At 39.9% G+C, this 23,244-nt stretch overlaps 1 protein-coding gene across 5 annotated transcripts in view; it reads left to right on the top strand.

Moving 5' to 3' along the window:
• Positions 1–23,244, top strand: part of elmo1 (engulfment and cell motility 1 (ced-12 homolog, C. elegans)) — a 111,474-nt gene that overhangs the window by 21,927 nt on the left and 66,303 nt on the right. For 3 of the 5 annotated variants that reach the window (XM_028597336.1, XM_028597332.1, XM_028597337.1), the window contains exons 1-6: positions 2,476–2,691; positions 14,325–14,481; positions 20,038–20,078; positions 20,270–20,342; positions 20,449–20,499; positions 20,638–20,807. In XM_028597336.1, the coding sequence (XP_028453137.1) occupies positions 14,404–14,481; positions 20,038–20,078; positions 20,270–20,342; positions 20,449–20,499; positions 20,638–20,807 (413 nt within the window). In that variant the 5' untranslated portion in view covers positions 2,476–2,691; positions 14,325–14,403. Of the gene's footprint in view, positions 1–2,475; positions 2,692–14,324; positions 14,482–20,037; positions 20,079–20,269; positions 20,343–20,448; positions 20,500–20,637; positions 20,808–23,244 lie in introns of those variants that run through there. The other 2 variants (XM_028597335.1, XM_028597334.1) reach the window with 2 other exon arrangements.

Below are 23,244 nucleotides of genomic sequence, written 5' to 3'. Positions count from 1 at the left end.
AAACTGTTGTTAGAATGATCAATCAAAATCTTACAAATTGCTGGTTTCTAACTGAGAAGGGAAAAAGAAAATGATTATTTATTTATCTTTTCTTTTTAAATGAACTTTTAAGCAATAGGTCGAGAGCCAGGCTAGCTGTTTCCCCCCCAATTCCAGTCGGAAGCTTCATGTTTAACAGACATGAGAGTGGTATTAATCTTCTCATCTACAGTAACTCTCTGCTAAAAAAAAAAAAAAGGAAGAAATTCTCTCCCAAAATATCGATTTACCTTAGTCAATAGTCAAAAAGGGTCGAAAAAAGATACGTTTGAGTTTTTAACAAGATGCAGTACTACACATTACAGTACACACTTCTATACATTATGGTTTTACTACAGCACAATTCTTTTTTTCTTGCCTCCAAATCACTGCTACACCATGCAAGATTCACTGTTTACATACCGCATTCTAAGGCTGAATAGCTCCTGATTGCAACAAGAAACAGCCACGACGGTCAGGTTAACACTGTGACTCAACTACAATCTGCTGCTCCTTGAGCGAGTTAAAAAAAGATAACTGAGATTTGCAGATTGGAGTTTATAAAACCAAAAAAAAATGACATACATAAAGTAGCGGCAGGTCATAATTACAAACCACTTCTTATCAGTTCCAGAAGACACGCTGGTACCCACCACTTGTCAATTGTATGCTTTTAAGCTGTTAACAGTTGGCGGTTTGATTCTTGCTCAGTGGGTTTGGCAATACAATTTAAAATGTTTGACTATATATCAAAAATATGGCAGGGGAGACTATGGCTTTGATAGAGTGAGGGGATGCAAATCCTCAGCAGTATTTTGACGCAAAACAGGATTAGAATTTTGACAAGAGCAGCCATCGTAGGGAATGTAAATGTGGAAAGGGGTTGACGAGGTGGATTTTGAAAGGTTGTCGACTGAAACGGAGTGTAGCATCCTGGATGGATCAGTGGATGGATCAGTGGGGCTGATGGAGAGCACAGAGGCAGGGTATTCACAAGGGAACCAAGACTGTTTGGATAGATTATTAAAGCTTTGACATGGAGTTGGGCAGAGTCCCCAGTGAGATCTCTGACTCAGCAGACCTCACTCTGTTTTAAGCTTCCCTGACAGACAGTTGTGTGTAGATCACACAAAAAGTCTTCTTAGCTGTCTTGCAGGGATTCATTAGTAGCAAAGGGTCCTTTTCACTTCCTCAGGTCTCCATTAAAGGTTTTGTTGAGGCCAAACCTAAACATGTGACGGCTCAAGGCTCGCACAATCTTCTTTCTCTTTTCTTCCCCCAGCTTGGCCCAAGACAAAACCTCAATAAGGATATGATATGTTTCTATTAGCTAGTGTTGTTTTTTTGCTGATGTTGCTGTGTTGAAATGTGTTCCTACTTGGATACTCTCAGAGTCTCTCAGGGAGTTTGAGTCAGAACTGGATGTCCTGGATGTTTGCATTTATGAGGCTCATACAAACCAAAGTTGACCTCAGAATGGGTGGAGTAAACATCTGTTTTTTGTGTGACACTTGCACAGATGGCCTGTTGAGCTCTTAGTCTGAAATGAAGATGTCATCGCCCTGTTCAAACTGTATACGTTTTATTTAGCCTCTTAGCTCATGATCAGTGGTCTTTTGTGACCATGTGTAAACCATCTGACTCACTCTGTTGGCGCTTGTTCTGACTCTGTTGCATCAGTTGTGATTGGGGAGGAAGTGAAAGCGTGTGCTACGTTTGTGGTAATCACCTGCTCTCTGGCAGTCTTTGAACAGCAGCATTAAATGCATCATTAAATATAATTATATTTTGAAAGAGTCTTTGAGACTTTTCCCCTTGACCCTTTCCTGTATGATGTGCATCATGTCTCTCGTAGCTTAGCTGTTGGCTGTGACATTAAAGCAATAGTTTGACATTTGGGGAAACACACTTATTTACTCTCATATCTGTCCAGCAGATTTAAGGCTACAGCCAGCAGCTGCTTAGCTTTGCATAAAGACTGGAAGTAGGGGGGAAATGCTAGCCTGGCTCTGTCCAAAGATATAAAATCCACCTGTCAGCACCTCTAAAGCTCACTAATTAACACTTTCTATCTTGTTTGTTTAATTCATACAAAACCTGAAGTGTAGAAACAGTGTAAATTGCTCCAGTATAGCTTTTTCCCACCCTTTCCAATGTAAAGCTTACCTGCTTTAAGGCTACAGTAGTTTATACTCAAAACAATGCACTGGAGGAGACTAATGAGATATTTATGAGATATGATTAGCCTTAATTAAACCAATCAGCTCAATAAAGTGTCTTTTTTTAATTTGTAGGCATGGATTCATGGTTTGTTTCTTTACGTTACATAGTAATGAATTAGACTCTTCTTACTCGCTGTCATCTTCTCTTTAAATTTTGCCGCTTTCTCTACTGACAGACCTGTTTCCTCTTTTCTCGACAAACGCCTACTTCCTCCTTCTGTCCGACTCTCTCTGCACTCTCTTATGCCTGAGGCGAAGCAGAGAACAAACCGTTGCGAAGTCTTTGTCTATAGCTTATGATGCTGAAGGCCCTTCACTTGCAGGTACATACTCAGACTAAAGTTGCTTAGGAAAGAGTTGCCTTCTCCCTCCGCTTTAAGCCGCTGTTTGCACAAGTTGCCGGTTAATTGGGGGAAGAACTAACAAGCCTGTTGGTTGTCAAGTTTTCCGGGTGAGTCCTTGCGTCTTCATGGTGTTTTTTTGCTCTTCCTTCCCGCTACACAGGATGCAGTAGGCCTCAGGGTGCGGCTCTGTGCACTCTCCTGCCTCCTCTCCAGTGTGCCACCAGTGGGCCCAAACATTGTGGTTAGATGTTTGCAGTCTGGAGTAGTAAATGTCCTAGTACGTAGTGTACATGCTTGCTGGCTGATCCGAGATGGGACTCAATGTGTTTTTTTTTTTTTTTACACATCTAACCAGAAAAGAATGGAAATGTCAAAGGACTGATGAGTTTTAAGACAATTGAGCGTTGTGGCCTCTTGGTCTTGGGGGGATTGAAATGTGGTAGCAGTAGTTTGTGATTTTGGGAAGGATAAAGAAAGAGCATACTTGCACTGCTGATAATAATCCGTTGCGATGGAAAGTAATTACTTGGCAATATGAAGGTTCCTTCACAATACACATTATGGATTAGTTGTGTGCCTGTGGGACTAATTTCACAGTCTTCTTTTTTTCTCTCCTTGTCTCTAAATGTTCCAGTGTTTTTATTATCTGGGTTTGCAGAATGCCATCCATGTGCCTCTAATTGTTTCTGACTCACTTGTTTACCTCAAATTGCTGGCTTGGTCTGCTCACAACACTATTTAGGCTACGCTTGTAACTTGTTCAGCAATACACCGTAGCTCCATGCTCGTTCTCCTGTGTGTGCAGATTTACTGTATCCAGACACACACACACACACACACACACACACACACTCTCACACACACACAGTAGATCCAACTGTATGTGTACCAGAGTTGCTTGGTGTCCTCTTAGCTGGCACATGCCTCTGCGGGAGGTCGGTTGGCTGCTGTTGAGAGTTGTTACTAGCTGCTGGTACCGACATTTGACAGGATATCCTGGTTGCAGCATTTTAGTGAGAACCAGGGCGGGTAAGTGACACAAAGAGGCCTGCTAAGAGGCCCACAGGCCTGGCAGGCAACACACTGGGTAAAGTCACAAGGCTTTTGTGATGCTTGTCAGTCCAATGTCCAAACTTTAAAAGATACCATACTTAATTGAATAACAACAAACGTGTTCTCATTTGATGCTTTGTTGTTTGAAATTATTCTTTGTGTGTTTACTTGGTATATTGTTAGTATACACACGTATGTTAAGTCTAAGGGGGTAAGCGTGCATCTGGAAAGCGTACCTCCAATGGGGAGATTCTAGGCTAACAAGCCATCACCTCCCGTCAAGCTCAGTTTGAGGCTGCACTTCCTCCTTTGGTTATATTTCTAAACCCTGACCTCAGCCTTCCCCCTTTTCCTTTTGTCTTCTTCCTTTATTTGTAGCTGTTTTGCCTGCTCTTTGTCTTAGAGCCAGCAACTTTCCTGTGGGCTGGTTCCTGGGTATGTGTGTGTATTTGGGAGGGATTGGGCAAAACACAATAGCATTTTTAAGATTCTTAGTTTCAGTGTTGTCTTTCTGTCATAGTTTTATTATCGGGACCATGGTGGGTTTTTGTTTAATATTCTACATCAGTACATGTACTTCAGAGGGTAATTATGCTGTTACTAGGGGTAAGTGGAAAGATTGTACAATCGTATAAAGCAGGGATCTTCAACAGGGGGTCTGGGAGCCCTAGGGTGTCCTCAGAGTCACTGCAAGTGGACCTCCAAATTCTTGTTAATTTTTGAAAGTTTTAAAAAAATGTAACATGAATCCAACATATTATTAGCAAATATAAATCCCCAGTAATGTTAGGATGACTGGCCTATAGGTAGTCACTAAAATAGCCATTCAAAGATACAGTTAATCCTAAGGGATCACTGTGCCACATGTATGTGAAACATAAAAAGATGATTTTTTTAAATCATGCCGACAATTATTATTTTAATAGCTTAGTATTCTATGCACTAAAAAGCTATGTATAAAAGCTTTGTGCTGCCCTACATGTTACTGTAGGCCCAGTTCATTTTATACAGTATGTAGTAGGGGGTCCCTGCTCCGTCTCTCTTTCATTTAAGAGGTCCTTTGCCTAAAAAGACCCCTGGTATAAAGTAGAGCTGCAAAGATTAATTGATTAGTTGTCAATTCTTAAATTAATCGCCAACTATTTTAATAATCGATTAGTCGGTTTGAGTAATTTTTTAAGACAAAAGTAAAAATTCTTTGATTCCAGCTTCTTAAATGTGAATATTTTCTAGTTTCTTCTCTCCTCTGTGACAGTAAACTGAATATCTTTTGAGTTGTGGACAAAACAAGACATTTGAGGATGTCATCTTGGACTTGTGGGAAACACTGATCCACATTTTTCACCATTTTCTGACATTTTATAGACCAAACATCTAATGAATAATCGAGAAAAAAATCAACCGATTAATCGACGATGAAAATAATTGTTAGTTGCGGCCCTAGTATAAAGTGTGTGTATGTATGTGTGTGTGTATATATATGTATGTATGTGTATATATATATATGTATATATGTGTGTGTGTGTATATGTATATGTATATATATATATATATATATATATATATATATATATATATATTTTTTTTTATATATATAATTCTTTTTTATATATATATAAAAAAATCAACACATTTGGAACATGATGGGTGGTGTTGATGAGGTGGTACTTGAGTTCATCTGACAGGGCTGAGGGGGTACATCAAGTTCTAAACTGCTTTTCAGATTAGTGTGTGTGTGTGTGTGTGTGTGTGTGCATGTGTGCGCTGAACACACCTCTCCTCAAGGGTGTAACATGACCATCCTGTGTCTAGTGTGTGTGTAGGCGTGTGAAGTTTTGGTGCTCAGAGCAACAATAACTCAGGCCTCAGCACCATGTCGGTGGCCTTTTGTATCAGCTCTTGGATAAAGGATGGTGCTCTTTTTGTAGACACACACACACACATACACACAGGCACACAGGCCCCTGTGGCGAGGCGGGCCCTTTGTAGAGGCATCAGATGAAGAGCTAGAAGGGGTTCTTTTGAAATCCACCCAGCACATAGGCTAAATTAATACAGATACTCCCATACACGCACAGACACACAGATGTCTGCATATACTAGACTAGAGCATGATATACATGACACACATATACACATACATACAACAGGGTTTCATAAGTGGTGGGACTATACTGTAGGATGTTTGAAACAAGTATTAAGCTTGGGGAAGCTGCCTATATGGTCTGCTGTAGGTCCAGGTTGCCTCAAATTTATGGTAGTTTTTTTTTTTTTTATATTGTAGAAGGGAGATGAGTCAAAAGATAGAATCAGCAGGGGAGATATTTAACCAGAAACTTTTATGAAATAGAGTGCTGTTAAACCTTCATTCATATATCAATCATTTAAGTTCATCAACACTAGGCCATTCAAAATTGGAAAAAGTAGCTTGTGAAAAATAAGGTGTGTCAGTTTTAGTAGCTACAATAGTTATTTCAGCGTATCATATTCACCTAAATGTTGATTGACTATGTATCGGATCAGACTTGGTATCGGAAATAATTAAAGGACTCTGATCAGGATCAGGTGATGGGAGGCGCATGAAAGCCTGACAAACTGTTCGTGTGACAGGAGAGGGTAGGGGGGAGAGAGGCATCAATAAAATTATATATGTGTATATATATATGAATAATGTGTCAAGGAGAGCCCATTGGAGATCAAAAGGTCTGAAGTTTGGTGTTTAGGCTGCTAAGAGTACTCCAAAGTCCTAAATGTCAATGAAGGTCATCTTAAAATCACCTACAATTTCAACGTCAACGTAGTTTGGGAAAAACAAAGTTTAACAGTTTATTGTTAACAAAGCCTTTTCATACTTTAAAGTCTGAGGTTGGGCTCAGTGATGGTTGGTCACACTGACATTGTCTGTAAAAACTGCTGGCTCATGTTCTCTCGCACCATTTGGGTTCATTGTAAAAAGTCACAGGAGGATGGCAGGAAAGGATGTGCTTTTACTTAGATCATGTTCCCCTTGATATTCATGCCCCCAGTCTTACTCTATTTGTCTCCTCTCTCTCTCTCTCTCTCTCAATCAGTGAGTCCTTCAAAGTGTTAAAATCCCTTAAATGCAACAAATAGGGTATCTTCATTTTTTCCAACACGTTACGCTGGGATGTTTTGATTAAAATTATTCGAAAGTCGTTGCATGCTATTAGAAATGTGTGTTGATGGACTCTATAGCAGAGCTGGAAATGTAATGAGGCAAATGCCATAAATTGCATAGTTGCAAAGTTAAACTGCAGGATATGAGTGACCCCCCTCCTGTAAGTAGACCTATTCATTTTATTTTGCGTATTACTTGTACATCCACCTTTTTGTTTATCTATTTTGGATACTGTAAGTTGTTCTTAAATTCACTTCCAGGTAAAGTTTAGAGTGTTAAATTTGGCTTACTAACTCTAAGTTTTTTTTTTTTTTCCTCAACCCTCTTTTCTATTATTCTCTCCTCATCTTTATCTTTTGCTCTTATATCATCTTTTTTTCTCTTGCTCTTGTTTAACCTATTACCTTTTGTATTTATTCTGTTTATCCACTTTTAATGTCATTATTTAATGCACTTGTCTTTATCTGCCATCCTTTAATTTCTGTTACTTCTCATTCCCTTCCTTCCTCCCTCTCTGTCTCCTCTCCTGTTCGCTTGTATTTCTCACTTTCATCCCTCCCTCCTCCCTCTACAGATGATGTGATCCTCACATTACACATCATGAATTATTGAGGTGAAACCCAGAACTCTTCTGCTGCCCAACAAATCACAGGCCTTCTCTCTTTCTCTGTTTCCTCTCCTCTTACCCTCTCCTTCTCCTCACTTTATTGATGGGTTTGTTCCCTTCTTCCGACCTCTGGCACCAGATCAGATCACAGGGTAACATGAGATTTGTTTTTTCCCCACTCTTTTGGAGCTAATCCTGAGGAATTATGGCCGCTGTAAACCAGCGGCACATGTCTCCCTGTTTACGGAAGGTGGGCGAGTGCTTGAAAATAGATTAACTGCACACATACACATTCGCAGATTAAAATACCTTGCTGGACTGCGGCCCAGTTAGACTTGTGGTGTGTAGGTTTTGGCAGCATGTTATTTCATACAGTACATCACTGCATTTAAACAATGAAATGATTGTAAATGTGTGTCAAATGAATGAAAAGGAGATTGTAGAGTCTGTTTAATGTCTTTCATTGTCTGATTTATGTTCTTTGTGGTAAAATTCTGCTAAATAATATGTTCTGAGGAGAAAGTGACTTAGAGAAATAAAGAAGATGTGGTCGACAAACTTAATGAACAGCGGAAAAGAGGAGGGGAAAAGAAGGAAGCAGTGTCAAACACAAAACAGGCTCTGAAAGTATTTGACAAAAAGCCATTAAGGTATCACCACCGTGGGATACTACACAAACGCAATCTACTCACTTTTGAACATTTTAGAGTGTTTTCAAATCTGTGTACAGTTTACAAAATTTTAAAAGGCTTGGCTCCTACCTGTTTGCGCAAGTTTGTCTCTTACCGTGCCGCTGGCTCTTTAAGGTCCACTAGAATAGCTTCCATACACAACTGCATTGTACCCTTTCACTCTTGAGCCTTTGGGCAGGCAGCTTTCTCTTTTCAAGCCATTACCCAATGGAATATTATCCCAGAAAATGTACAAAGCTGTGGTTTGTTTGGTAGCTTTAAAGCTAATCTAAAAAATCACTTAAAAATCTCTCAACAATGCGCACACACACATTGTTAATCACTTCTAATTACTTTAAGTCTCACTCTATGTGTGTGTGTGTGTGTGTGTGTGTGTGTGTGTGTGTGTGTGTGTGTGTGTGTGTGTGTGTGAGTGTGAGTGTGTGTGAGTGTGTGAGTGTGGCGGTTGTGTGCTGTGCATACCGCTACACCCCTTGATCATGTGGTGCGTGTGTGTATCTGTGATATCAAATGTAATATACTGCTATTTGCTACTTGTTTTTAACTTATTGAGCGATGTATGTTGTATTTTGGCTTCCTGTGGGAGTGCAGATGTATAGTAGCCTAAGGCTAACTCTGGTGCAATGCATCAAATGGTTACATTTATGTTTTAATTGCACATTGTCCCTTACAAATAAAATTGAAATTGAAGATCAGGAAAATATTCATCTGCAAATAAACAAGTTTGAGTGAGCTCTGTGTCCAGTTAGCCTGTTTAACCCTATGGCAGAGCTAAAAAAACAACTACAAAAAAACACACACACTTACTCACTCATACTCAACTGAGCCAGGTTGCAAAAATCACCTGCTCTTACATGATGAGCAGCTAGCCGGATAACAAGCTTCCATTTACACTGTAAGGAGGTTGCTATGCCAGAGCGACAGTGAAAGTGATACACAGTCCCCCAGGCTATAGCAAACACTCATGATGACATGTAGGGAATATATGGAGACAAACACACACACACCTGAGGAAAACTGTGAAAACCTTGTTGCTCTGAAGTTGTTCCCTGAAGCAGTGTGTGTCGATCGCAGGAACAACACGTTGATGCTCATGGCAACTCGTGGTGTGCTGCTTTGTCTCTCAATTACATTTGTGTGTGTGTGTGTGTGTGTGTGTGTGTGTGTGTGTGTGTGTGTGTGTGTGTGTGTGTGTGTGTGTGTCTGTGTGTGTCTGTGTGTGTCTGTGTGTGTCTGTGTGTGTCTGTGTGTGTGTGTGTGTGTGTGTGTGTGTGTGTGTGTGTGTGTCTGTCCGATCAATAAGCCTCAAGGCCATGTCTGAGTCATCTGTAGTTCTCGGAAGATGTTGACAAAGTGCTCGAAAAACATGTTATCACCTACTTCGAATGTAAAGATAGCAACTTGTGTAATATTGTAAATCTTTTTATCTCATTAGGTTCCACATTCACAAAGTAACGTTTTCTAAATCAACCCCGTGTTTTAAACTATTCCAAATTTAAATTTGAAGTGTACTTTGAGTCTCTTTCGTACTTACTTTTTATATTATGTCATATGTACTTATTTATGTACAATTTTATGTTTACGAACTAAGATGACTGACTCTTTGTAAATTGAATTCTAAATAATAAACAAAAAGACAAGGTGCTCGAAACACTCACTCACTCACTCACTCACTCACTCACTGTCTTTACCGGCAAATCAAAGCAAATCCTTCATCCAGCACGGTAGCCTTATATTTTGACTTTCCACACAAACAAACTTTCCACTCTCCATTGGAAAGTTTAATTTCAGTTTATAAACTCCTGGGTCTCATTTCTATCAGTTATGACAGTAATCAGCCTGTTCTCATGAACAATTCATTCTAAAAGCTGCGAAAAGTTTAACACTGTAATATCCTTTAGGTTTTCTCCTTTTTGGAGTTGAAAGGAGACAGTGTCTGTAACCATGCTAGCAGGTCGGTGAGGCTGTACTTGTTATTTAGCCATCTTAGTTTAGTAGGTTGGCATGCTGATATTTACTAATAAGCACCAAACAAAAACTAAAAAGTGCAGCTGAGGCTAATGGGGACGTCATTAGTTTAGCAGGTATAATTCATTGTGAGTAGGGTTGGGTGACATTAGCAAAACCTTTCTATATCACCCGTATCTACCGGACGAAATGGCAACGCATATTTCGGTGCTTCATTTTCGTGCCATTTCATGCTTGTGCTGCCCTCTGGTGCTCTGAAACGGACGTTACAGGCAACAGAAGCCTCACTGCACGTGACAATAGTTAACATAACACTTAGCAGCAGGTAACGTTAGCTAGTAGCTGGCTTAAACCAGTTAAAATCCATAAACCTAAACAGGACGTGCAACAGTATGCAGCTAAAGACACCGCGTAGCTTAGCTGCACTTTTCGAGACACCATGGTCACTGACAGGACTTAATGGTGCATTATAAACTGCACCTGGTAAAATCATGTTGTGTTTTAAAAATATCGTTTTAGCACCAGTATCGGTAAAAACCCAAATTATACCCAACTCTAATCGTGAAGAAGACATGAATTTTGGTTCAGACAAACCAAATTTCACGATAATCCATTCAAAAGCTGTTAAAACATTTCACTCAGAACCACAAATGTAAACCTCATGAAGGCACTAGTTGAAAAGTCAGAGCATCACAAAAGTGAATACAGTTAATCCTGAGGGGAACATGACTATCTGTACAAAATTTCATAGCAGTCCATCCATTAGTTGTTGAGATATTTCAGACCGATATTGAAATCGTTATAGCCACGCCGCTATAAAGTGGTTAAAAATCTTTGCAGTCTGTCTCAAGAGTGGCGGTTTTATAGCTTTCACTGACAGCCTCTCTGTCTTCAGTCAGTATTGAGAAGGATGATATTCTGTGCATAGATGACTAACATGCTGTTATCTGTAGAACATAACTGAATGAATCACTCATTCACACATTCTGTGCGTATGTACAGTAAAGTCTTTTATTCTAACATGGACTAAACAGGATGGTGCTGCTTATACTTGATAGACTACCTGCTGAAACAAATGTATAGTTTTAAGAATATCAGCAAGTTCAAGTTCAAAGAGTGTATTGTCATAAACTCTTTTATAAAGTCTTTGTTTATATCTTTCTGTCTCAGTGTTTTCTTTCCATTTTGCTCTCTCCACATCTTTTTCACCTTGCTTTTCCAAGAATGGTGACCAGAAGCGATATTTCTCTGCATAAGGTTGCAGGGGAGAGGCAGAGGGAAAAGGAAATGGAGAGATACACAGCTGCATACACTGAACGTAACTGAAGAGTCTCACAGAGTATTTAAAATACGTTAAGAAATCGCTCTAATCTTCATACTCAATCATTATCAATGGTTGAAATTCAAAGCAGAGGGTTTGGAGTGAGTCATATTTGGGAAGTTGTGACAAACGTGACTTGAGTATGACACGCGCTTTGGAAAGAAAGATGCATCCACATCTCGAGCTATTGATGCAGCAGCTGCCATGGCAACAGACCCTTGAATAAAGGCTATGTGGATCATTACGGGGTGACTCACACTCAACGCCAGGCCAGCCTCATTACGTAAACTATCTTTAGATTAATACCTGCTCATCAAGCACATGCATACAAATAGTTACACAGTACTGTGTGCACAGTACAGTAGCACACAGACTTCAGACATGCACACAAAAACAATTTTGGTCAGTGTTTGTGCACAGACATTTCATCACTCAGTATTCTGCCTATGTTCATGCACACATGCTGTATATACAAGCACTATTCTGCTCAACAGTTTTCTCGCAGGAATTACTCCGAGCCAATCTTTTTGCATTATGGATTGAGATTAAATATGTACAGGATCCCAACCAGGAACTAGGATGATCCAAGCTTTTTAGACAGGCTAGGAAGATAAATTATAGATGCCTTCCTCAGTCGGTTTTAGGGATATTTATGGAATATTGTCCACTTGATAACTGTGCAGTTGTGGGTTTCATTAGACCCCCTGCAAGCACATAGAAGTGGCTTTTCCCAGCTCCCCCTGAGTGACTGTGATTTGGCTGTTTTTTCCACCATGGGACTTCTAACTGGCTTATTTTAGAAAGCCACAGGGTTTCAGGTCAAGCTGGCTGCCTGTTTGTCTGTCAGATATCACAGGAGTCCTCTGCAGAGGGACAGAAACCAGGGAGGGGCCACCCAGGATTACAGGTCCAATATTTGAGTGTGTGTTTTTGTGTGTTCACAAAGAGGAGTCAGTGTCAGTGTGCTTGTTGCTATGCGTGTGAACCAGGGTACACATGTTTGCAAGTACAGATTCAGAGTCTGCTATTTCAGTTTTGGCCAGTTAAAGAAATGGCAGTCTTTATTTCTTGTGTCTCTAAGTACCTGTGGCTCACTGAAAAATGACTGTCAAACAAATGCTCTTATCTCACTTTTTCACTTGGTCCCTCCGTGTCCCCTCTCTGTCCATTGCCTTTGCCTCCTGTTTTTAATTTCCCTAGCATCTTTCCTCCTGATTTTACCTCATCTTGTTTTAAAAGACAGACATTAATATTGCACCATAAAGTTGGGGGAAACTTAAAATACATACAAGAAATAATTAAAATGCCCTCCCTGCCTGATAAACACCCACAACACCACACTCTTTGTAAAGCAGGCTTTATTTAAAAAAAATACCCGCACAGACACACACACACACACACACACACACACACACACACACACACACACACACACACTTTATTAAATGTTTAAATTTGACTATTAAAATGTTCTGACCAGGAAATGTAATGAGCAAGACATTTTAGATTTGAAAAATAAATTTGGATGCACTGTTTCTTAATTACTTCAAACACATTTTGGGCATTTCTTTACTGCAACATTTCCCCTGACCTGCACACCATACGATATATCTGGGATATGCTTATAACCGCAGATATATCAGTCTGGCCAATTTATCAGTTAGGCTTTACTCCAAACCCAAGCCAAGATAGCCAGGTGATGTCACTTGAGTAATTGAATTGACAGTGCACATACAGAACCACAGAAGACATTATGTACATTTCCAAATGCTGTTTTGTGCTCCCCATGTTGAGTAAACTGACCTTATGTGTAAAATCGGAGGAATGCTCCTTTTAGCTAGTGGAATTTGGCAGAGGAGAAGCTCTGTACTGTACTAGTAATCTGCTTAAGCTGTTGCTGTCCTGCGTGCTTACCGGCAATTGTGGCTAAAGTGCTGCTACATCACTTCTGGAGCTGCTTTATCTCTCAAACGGCAATTAGTTGGACTCTTGCTCTTTAAAAGGAGTTGCGTACTTCACTCTGGAAGTCATAGCAAATTGCTGCTGGATGGTTGTTTTTTTAAATGACTGAGCTGATCCCAGTAAAGTAATTCTTAAAAAAAAAAAAACACTAACTTTTTAATTCACTTACCTGCTGTGACCTCATTTGCAGTTAAACTTTGATTTGAATTAAGCTCTTGGGTGTATCTGCTCCACCGGCATGTCCTAATGTTCTTTGTGTCAACAACTGCAAATTAAATTAGGTTGCCGCTGGTAAAAAAGTCATCTCAGAGGACAAATAGAATCTGTTTGTTTGCTTTAGTTTGTATAAGTGGGTGTTAAAAGTTAAAGTGTGTATTTGAATATGATTTTAAGCACTAGTATTTGCAGGAATGAGCATGATGTGCTTAGTTTTTAAGGTCAACCATGACTCAGACAGGGCAGCGTGTTCTAGCTGTGGGCTAATGACTAGAGATGGCAAGTAATGCATGTGTGGTTTCTATACTAGCACTGATGATTGACCCTTATGCATTGCAGCTGGGTAACCTGACCTCAGATGGTTATGTGAATATAAAGGGCCAGTGTGCATACTTTGAGTGTGTCTGCACAAATACCAGTAAACTGGTGTAAGTATGTCAATTGACTCATGTGTGTGAGGCTGTGAGCTGTTCAGTAGCTTCTACAGCCAATGTGAATTTACAAGTTGCTGATAAGCAGTCTCCAGAGTGTTGCGCTGTATTCCCGTCTTGTGTATTTTTCAGCACTTCCCTTGTTGACCTTCATTCATAGTCATACATAATATTCTTTGAATTTAGAGGATGCTAATGCAAGAAACTAGCTCAAATAAAAAGACCTGGTTCTTGACTAATGTGCCCCATTTTCTCTCTTGTTCCTCTCTTCTTCTTTTTTTATTTCCATCCACTTCTGTTTTACTTCATCACTCTTTCCATCCTCTCCTTCTCTTCACTCTGGTCCTGCAGGTTTGGATGAGCTACCTCCAGTAGTAGTGACAGAGGTGTGAGGCAGCGAGACCCACACCACCCAACCCCCCCTTCAGCCATGCCGCCGCCGGCAGACATCGTCAAGGTGGCCATTGAGTGGCCGGGGGCTTTCCCCAAGCTCATGGAGATAGACCAGGTAGGTGTCTGAGCGCAAAGATATGTAGTTTTATTATCTAAAGTTATTAATATGGATTTGATACTGAATATGGATTTGATAATTAAAAAAACACAGATTTTCTTAATGTGGTTGATGTAAATCATGGTCAAAATGGTGAATTTTTAACAATACCAGTGGGTTTTTTTGAGGTTTTTTTTGCGGAGACTAATGCAATCTCTCATGTTAAAATCATGAAGTTGATTGTCTGATCAGTGGCTTCAAATATGAATCCACAGAAAAAGGCCATACTGTGTGTCAGCGATCATCAGTGTCACATCGGATGACATGCTAATGAAATAATTAGCCCAAACAGTGCCTACCTCGTGTGGGGGGAATGACATGTTTACTGTTACGTTCTTTGATTACACATTGTGTGTGTCTGTGTGTGTGACTCACGGATGGGCTAATGATTGTACAGGCTGTGTCACTGTGGCAACTGGAGCCCCTCTCAATGAATGAACCACTGAATGAAACATTGAACTACAGAGTACATGTGCTTCTGGCTTTGCCCTCTTTAGCTCTAGTTTGGTCTTTTTTTCATGTTTAGGAAGCCACCTCTCCTCCCCTTCCTCTGTTTTTCTCTAATTCTCTCCCTGTCATCTTTCTCTTGTCTCTCCTATCTGTTGCCTCCTCCTCCTTGTCCTCCTTTGTTTTCTCTCCTGTTCGTTCCCCCTCTCATTCCTCCTCCCCGTCTTTTGTTACAACAGTGAAACTTGCACTGTGCCTCCTCCTCTCTTGTCCTCCACCATCAGCCCCCACCTCTTCTTCCTCCCTCTGCATCTCCTCTGTACAATAGGCCCTGCAGAAGCATATGGCTGTCTGACTCATGCGATGGGGAGTGGGCTTCAGCTGCTCACACTGTCTTGAGACCCAGAGAAAGTGTGTGTGTGTATGGATGGATGCAAATTTGTGCGTGTATTTTTTTTGTTGTTTACGTGGGTACTCTGCATAAGTGAAATTGTGCGTGGGTGTGTTTGTGTGGCACCATGCATACTTGTTACTGTGTGTGTGTGTGTGTGTGTGTGTGTGTGTGTGTGTGTGTGTGTGTGTGTGTGTGTGTGTGTGTGTGTGTGTGTGTGTGTGTGTGTGTGTGTGTGTGTGTGTGTGTGTGTGTGTACTTTTATCAATTTGTATGGGGATTTATATGCTTTTTTCTGATTTTTGTTTGTGTTTGCTCCTTTGCACTGTGATTTTAGAAGGTTGTTTAGGTAGTGTTTGTGTGTGCACAAATCATTGATTTATTTTTGTATCTCTCCAAATACCTGCAATGCCTCCATAGGCACGAAAGTCTGACATTTGTGTTGGAACGCTGGGGAATTGGTACAAGTGCAGACAATTGTGAAAAGCATTTTATTGTTCTTGTTTGTCAGAAATGTAATAGAAATCAGGGGAAGGACAAGGTGGAAGGGCTGTTGATGTCTGCAGGTAGAAAATACGTTTTGGAAACGAGCAGGATAATTTAAGTGAGACTAAAGGGAAACAAACTGTGATGGTATTTTATACAGTATGGTGTGAGGCAGTATAAAACTAAATAGATCTTAAACCTATGTTAACAATGGTGATGATATGGAAATATCTGTGTCATACACAACAAAGTTCTATGATGAAAACATAGCTTCTTTCTGCATTAACTCATTTTTTTTGGCAACTCAGTGGTAACAAGCTCTAAACACAATACCCCTATTGGATGGCAAACTTTTTGGCAAATAGTTGCTTATTTACACATCCAGCAGTTATGGAGCAACATTATCCTTCATGTAATGTTGTGTCTGTAGCCACCTCATGGATATAAGTCAATTTTACACTCTCCTATAGCTCTGTTTTGTTCTCCACCAACTCCTGGGATATACCTGCTCCACTATGTTCACCAACTAGTCGCTAACTTTATCTGTATGCTATTTGGTTCTGAGCAGGTAGTGTATAGTGGGTTTATCAGAGATTTTTCATTGTAGCCGGACGACAATGTTGGGAGCGTTGAGAGTGAATCAAAACAATAAAGTTACGTCCGAAAAATGAAAAAGGATGATCTGAAAGAACCCCAATTCTGTGTAGAGCTGAGGGGAACGGCAACATGATTTCGGTGATAATTATCTGTGGGTTATCACCATACGTTGTTAATATTAAAACCATTGGTTTTAGCAGCTTGATTTCAATTTTGTGCTCAGTGTTTGGGAGTTTTTCAAGATTTCATTTTCCGATGCACTTTTCTTACAGGTGTGTATTGGATTATATCGATTATATGATATAATCTATATAATCCAATGCACACAAAAGAAGTATATTACAAATAAAAAAGGAAAATCTTTGTTTTTTTTAAATTTATTTGTAATATACTTATTTTTCACAACTATAAATTGCAAATGTATGATGCATTCTTCAGCCAATTAATGAATTGTTGATTTGTTGATATACAATACAGTGCAAACCATAATCATCCATAACAAATAAATTGTGTTACAACCAGAGTTGAATGTTGTAGTAAATCAGACAGGGACAAAATGTGTAAGAAACCCAAAATAAGAATGAATCCATTTTAATGGCCTTTTAGGGGAAATGTTTAATTATGCACACATAATGACTCTAGAATAGCAGAAAAATACAAATGTTTAAGAAGTGGAAAAAGATGCAACTAAATAGATCCTTGTGTGTAGTAATGGAAAGAAAGAGAGTGCACTTTTTATCCTCCCAGTTAGAAAGGAGTCCGATAACTGGAGCCCAAGAGCTCACAGACGGTATAGAATCACTAAACATTAGATTATTTTTTTTTTTTAATCATACTGTAGATTACAGCTTAGCCTTTCACCCTAATGCCAATACACAAAGGTAAATAGTCCTTACTGGATTACAGTCGTACATTTTAGTGGAGCTAAGAGTAAGGGAGATGAAAATGGGGTGGGATTTCAGACAGGGAAATGTGATGGAGTAGGGGAAGAGTAGATGGGATAGTGGAGGTGTTGTAAGTCCTGGATGATGAAAGGGTGGGCAAAAGCAAAATGTGTTCAGAGCTCAGAGGTGATATAAAAGGAGCAGATGAAGGCCATTAGAAGAGGAGAGGAGAAAAGAGTTGTGGATAGGATAACTGGGGAAAACATAAACTAATTCAGATTATTTCTAGTGTTAAATGCAACCAAACCCGCCCCAATGATTTATAAACTAAAACAGGCTGTGTATAATGATGTTATTACTTTAAATCTATATTAAACAAGCTACATCTCTGTAGAGATACAATTCAGATGTAAGGTAACATCTCAAAATGAAGAAAACATCAACCACCTGCTTCTAAGGGTAAGTCTAACTGTAGAACCTAATCAAATACCTGATCAGACAGTAATTATTTAGATCTAAGGTTAGGTAATACAGAGGCTAGACATCAAATACTCAAAGTACCATTTTTACTTATTGCAAGTCATAAAATGTTTTGCACACGTGGTACTATATTATTACCTTTTTATATTATTTAAATAGCCACAAATCAAAATTTATTTAGTTTATTAATAATACAAGAACTGGAAAAAGCTTTGATTGTGTATGAGAGAGGAAATCACTCCATGCAATGCACAATTTATTTAATGTCTTTTAAATTATTCCAAACCATAGCCATTTCTTTCATGATTGAGCATATTAATAATTTGCTCATAAAACATTCACGAAATACTGAACATTTTCCTGGATGTTCAGTATTTCTACCTGGATTATTTAAGTAGTAGTCACGTTCTTACATTTTGCATATTATTGCGTAATTTTGATTCTTTATCAATATTTTATTGTCAGAGGAGGACATACCGATACATTGTTTTTAATTTGTCTAAAAAAACGTTTTGGCTTAACTTCAGTTCCAGGTAACAATAAAATGTGCTAAAATTGCTAATTTAAACCCAAAGATACCCTGTAGTAGTGTAGAGTACTTTTGGTTTCACTGTAGGTCCTAGAGAGCCTGAGGATGAAAAGAGCGGCGAGCAAGCAGATATCTAGTTAAAACATATGTACTGTACTTTGCAAGCTCTTAATTTCCCTCCAATCCCTCATTCTCTCTGTTCAACAACCACTCTCCTGCTCTGTCACTATTATCATTCACTCTCCCCCGCGCTGTGTTTGCTGTTGTTTTCGCTCCATATTATTTAGTTTGCGTACTCCTCACTTTTTGCGTACTCCTCACTCCTCTTCTGTTCACATAAAAGTCCGCCCTCTTCTTCTGTCACGTCTCTGCCTTTCTTTCCCTGTCATACTGTATGCCCATCATCCTGCCACCATTATCTTCTCCTGTAAATCTTCATCACTATTTGGCAATTTGAAGCAGCCTCTCACAGTGCTTATTAATGCAAATTAAAAAAGGCGTCATTATGTTCCACAAAATGAGGCATCAAAAAATTTATCCAAACTCGAATACATACAGTATTAGCACAGATATGGAAAATGTTTAAACAATAACCAGCCTTACCATAGTTTAATCAATAAAAAAGACATCATATTCTAGAAACTGAGTATGTTTTTTTTTATGTATCTTGTAACTATATATACCAAATAGAGTGCGGATCGGGCCGCATTTTTCTGTCTGAGCCCGTTCCGCGTCCAACAGAGCAGTAACCGAACCCGAGCCTGACAGGCATTAAGATATTTATGTCCGAGCCCAACCCGAGCCTGACACAGTTCAAATCAAATTTTTTTTCTCATACTAAGGACACATGTACAATACGTTTGTTTGTGTGGAAAGCCCGCTTTTATTAAGCAACTGTAGGAAGGCATTCGGAAATGTCAACAGATGAGCACATCAGTGGAGAGCGCACACGGGGCAACAAGCGCACATTAACACAGGCGCGCACAAGAAATTAAATTAACATAGGCCTACCAAAAACTAGCTAATAGAACAAAATCCACAAATTCACATAAGAGGTTCTGTGGACCTAGGTCTCTTAATGAAATTCAAATCAACACGAGTATCCCCAGCGAAGTAAAATTAGCGTTAACACAAAAACAGCAGACAAAAGTCCCCCACCAAAAATGGCCCAAGCTAAGTTGAATAATAAGCGGTTTTAAATTTAAAATGTTCAATGCCTTATCGCGCTGATGTGACCGAGTCCGACCCGAACCGAACCCGAACATCATCTCTAAATATCTGTCCGAACCCGGCCCGGCCCGTCGGCCTCGGGTCGGGTATCCATCCTCTAATACCAAATCCTTACAATGGAGTAAAAAGTACAGTATTTCCTAATAGTGTAGAGTAGCCAAGAAAAGTAACAGTACCTCTAACTTATTGTAGAACAGTACTTGAGTAAAGCTACTTGGTTACCTTCCACCACAATATTACAGCTGCTCATCTGGAAGCAGTTTCACATACAATAATACTGAATGAAATGGTGCAACAGACATAGTCAGTGATCCCACATCAGCAGTCGGACAGTTAAATACAGGCTCCTGAAGAACAGCCTTTCATTGTGCCAGTCCTGTAATGTAAAATAATTGCAGCTCACTCTGAGTTGACTACTGTTTCAGGAAAACTGGACTGTGGACTAAATGTAGTTTTGCCTTTCTCCACAGAAAAAGCCTCTCTCCGCCATCATTAAAGAAGTGTGTGAAGGGTAAGTCTGCATTGGCTTTTTTGAAGTGTGTCTGCATGCTTTCGGATTTAAAAATAATTCTCCTACGGCTTCTTGCAAAAGCCTTCTTTCTCAATCTCCATACTTAAATCATAATAGCTGTATTTTACACAAGATGTTTTAGTACCACTTATGCAATGTTTTTTTTCCTCTTTCCATCCAATGGCTTTTAGGTGGTCCTTGGGGAACCATGAAAACTTTGCTCTACAGATTGCTGATGCCACAAATTTCTACATCACAGAAAAGGTTTGGTTGTTTTGTTTTTTAACTTCCAGACAGCAGGAGTTTCCAGGGTACAAATGTGCCTCAAGTGCTCACTAACTTCTTCTTTTATCTTTATAAATCTCCACAGAATCGCAATGACATTAAGAACGGATCAATCCTGCGCTTGACCACTTCTCCTGTACGTTTTATTTCTTTGCAAAATTTCCTAAACACGCTGATCATTGTGGATGCACAGAGAGAAAACCTTTTATTTTTATTATTCCAAGGAATTTCTTTATTGATTATTTTCCATCCTCCTCACCTCTTTCCACTCTAGTACCAAACTGCAGTCCAGCTTCATGAACGGATCCAGTCGTCCAGCATGGATGCCAAGCTGGAGTCTCTGAAGGACCTGGCCAATGCGTCAAGGGACATCACTTTCGCCCAAGAGTTCATCAACCTAGATGGCATCTCCCTGCTCACTCAGATGGTGGAGAGTGGGACTGAGTAAGTCAATTGTCCGTCCATCTCTTTTGTTGTTTTGGATTTCCTCCATCGCTGCAGTATTTTCCTTCCCTCACACAACTTCTCATTCCTCTTTGTGTGATGAATTGCATATGAATATTATATGGATGATAGGGAAAAGTAGTAGATTGAAAGTGTATAGATTCCCCGTGGTTAATATACTCAGCTCAAGGTGTTTGATCTGACCTGACTTAAGTCGATTGTGGGTTTGAGCAATGAATGTCTAGCTCTTAGTTATCAGGTGGAGTTTTTAGAGTATCTGAGTTCAGTTTTTGAAGTTGCACTGTGCAGTCTGATTATTTAAGTTCAACGCAGCTGACTGACCTGCCCTCAGTTTAGTAACACTCCTAAAATCATCGTATTAAGCTGGATTTATGGTTTGGCATCAGGAGTTACAGCTGGCCCACTGCAGATGCCTTTGGTTTGGAATTTATTGTAATTCAGCATACTTTAGGGCACCACAGCAACAATGTGTCATTATCAGGCCATGTTCCTGAAGTCATTTTGTTTCCATTCTTACATTCACCTTGTGACATAGAGTGATAATGGAAATGTTTGTCTTGTCTCGCGAATGAAAAGAAAACTGCTGCCATGCAATCACTGATAGCAAAGGTAATCTGCTCTTTCACTACCTTAGAAATACATATCTTTGTTGAATATAAAAAATGTCTTTCATGCTGAACAGGAGAAAATTACTGAGCCTTTCTTGAACTTGCTTGATGTTGTCTTCCCTATCAACAATATCTACCGGCCTTAGAAAGTTATAGGATAAAAACACAAGGAGCCTGACCTGACCAATCACAATTCCTTCTGTCTCCACGTAATATCTCTGTGGTTACAATCCTTGAGGACGTCTACTTCGGCTACATCCGGCTGAGCCTGCGACATAGCTAAAGAGGCTATCTGCGCAGGATCCACAGCTAGGCCATAGTCCCGTAAAACACTCTAAAGGTCTCATCCAAAAGCTGAGAAGGGAAGAACATGCCCAGGGGCTCCTTTTTCCTTTTTTTGACCATGATAATGATATTACACGCAACTGAGATAAGAGCTCTGCGCTGGTTTCTTACTGTTCAGCACATCCGAAGTGTGTGTGTGTGTGTGTGTGTGTGTGTGTGTGTGTGTGTGTGTGTGTGTGTGTGTGTGTGTGTGTGTGTGTGTGTGTGTGTGTGTGTGTGTGTGTGTGTGTGTGTGTGTGTGTGTGTGTGTGTGTGTGTGTGTGTGTAGCCCTGGAGACCGTCTCAACTGAAGGTTACAAGCGTGGACATTTTTCGCTGAGGTGGAATTTCTCAGCCAGTGGGAAGTGTGTGTGTTTGCGTTCAAGTAGCATACTGTGTGAGTGCAAGGCTCCGGCCAGAGTAAAAAACCCAGAGGAAAGTCGCTGTAGGAGTGCTAACACATGCACACAAGCAGACATACGGTGCAAATTGACAGGTAAGGCAGCAGCAGCCAGCCGTCCCGGGAAGCTCTCGTTTTCTGCCTCATGCAACTCTCATTATTCATCCCTTTTTACCCAGCGAGAGAAAAGACAGACTGAAGAATTGTTTGCTTGCATAAGAAGTTGGCTCCACTTACACACTTATGTTGTAAATGCACCCAAGGTCAAATATCCTCTTACAAAAGGCACAGTAAAAACCCAAACACGAGTACGAGACACTAGCACAAACTGATGGACACTTACAAGGAACTCTGCAAAGCATTTCAAACATTATTTGTGCTGGATAGGATTCCTAAATTGAACAAACCTTTCTTACGCTAAAAGATTTCTCCTTTCGTGCTCCGGATTGTTTTGTACATGAAGGGTCACATTCCGGTTAGATATTTAATGTCTTCTCTTCAGCAGAAACCACTTACAATAATGATCTCCTATTTCAGGGTATGAGAGAGCAGCGCTTCCAGCATTACGCTCACTTTAACTTTTTGATAGGAAATCATTGAAACCTCTTCTCCTTTTTTACATATAATGTTGAAATTAGCAAATATTTGACCCTTGTTTGATCTCACTGCTAGGAGCCATCACAGCAGCACTGATGTTGACTCCACTCTGCTTCTGGCTCTTTCATGAAATATGTTTTCATGTTGATTACCATCACATCAGTTATTCAGCACTGGAGAGTTTGAGAGTTGTGTGTGTGTGTGTGTGTGTGTGTGTGTGTGTGTGTGTGTGTGTGTGTGTGTGTGTGTGTGTGTGTGTGTGTGTGTGTGTGTGTGTGTGTGTGTGTGTGTGTGTGTGTGTGTGTGTGTGTGTGTGTGTGTGTGTGTGTGTGTGTGTGTGTGTGTGTGTGTGTGTGTGTGTGTGTATTAGCGAGAGAGCAAGTGGCTCTGCTTCTTTTCCATCTCAACAGAAGGAGCTAATGATACACAGCCACACAGATAGGTATCAGTGTCTGACACACACACAAAACACACACACACTCATTAG

The sequence above is a fragment of the Perca flavescens genome, chromosome 14 (assembly GCF_004354835.1).
Source record: "Perca flavescens isolate YP-PL-M2 chromosome 14, PFLA_1.0, whole genome shotgun sequence".
Taxonomy (NCBI): domain Eukaryota; kingdom Metazoa; phylum Chordata; class Actinopteri; order Perciformes; family Percidae; genus Perca; species Perca flavescens.
The sequence above is the reverse complement of the archived record's forward strand: the minus strand, read 5'-3'. Positions and strand labels throughout refer to the sequence as shown.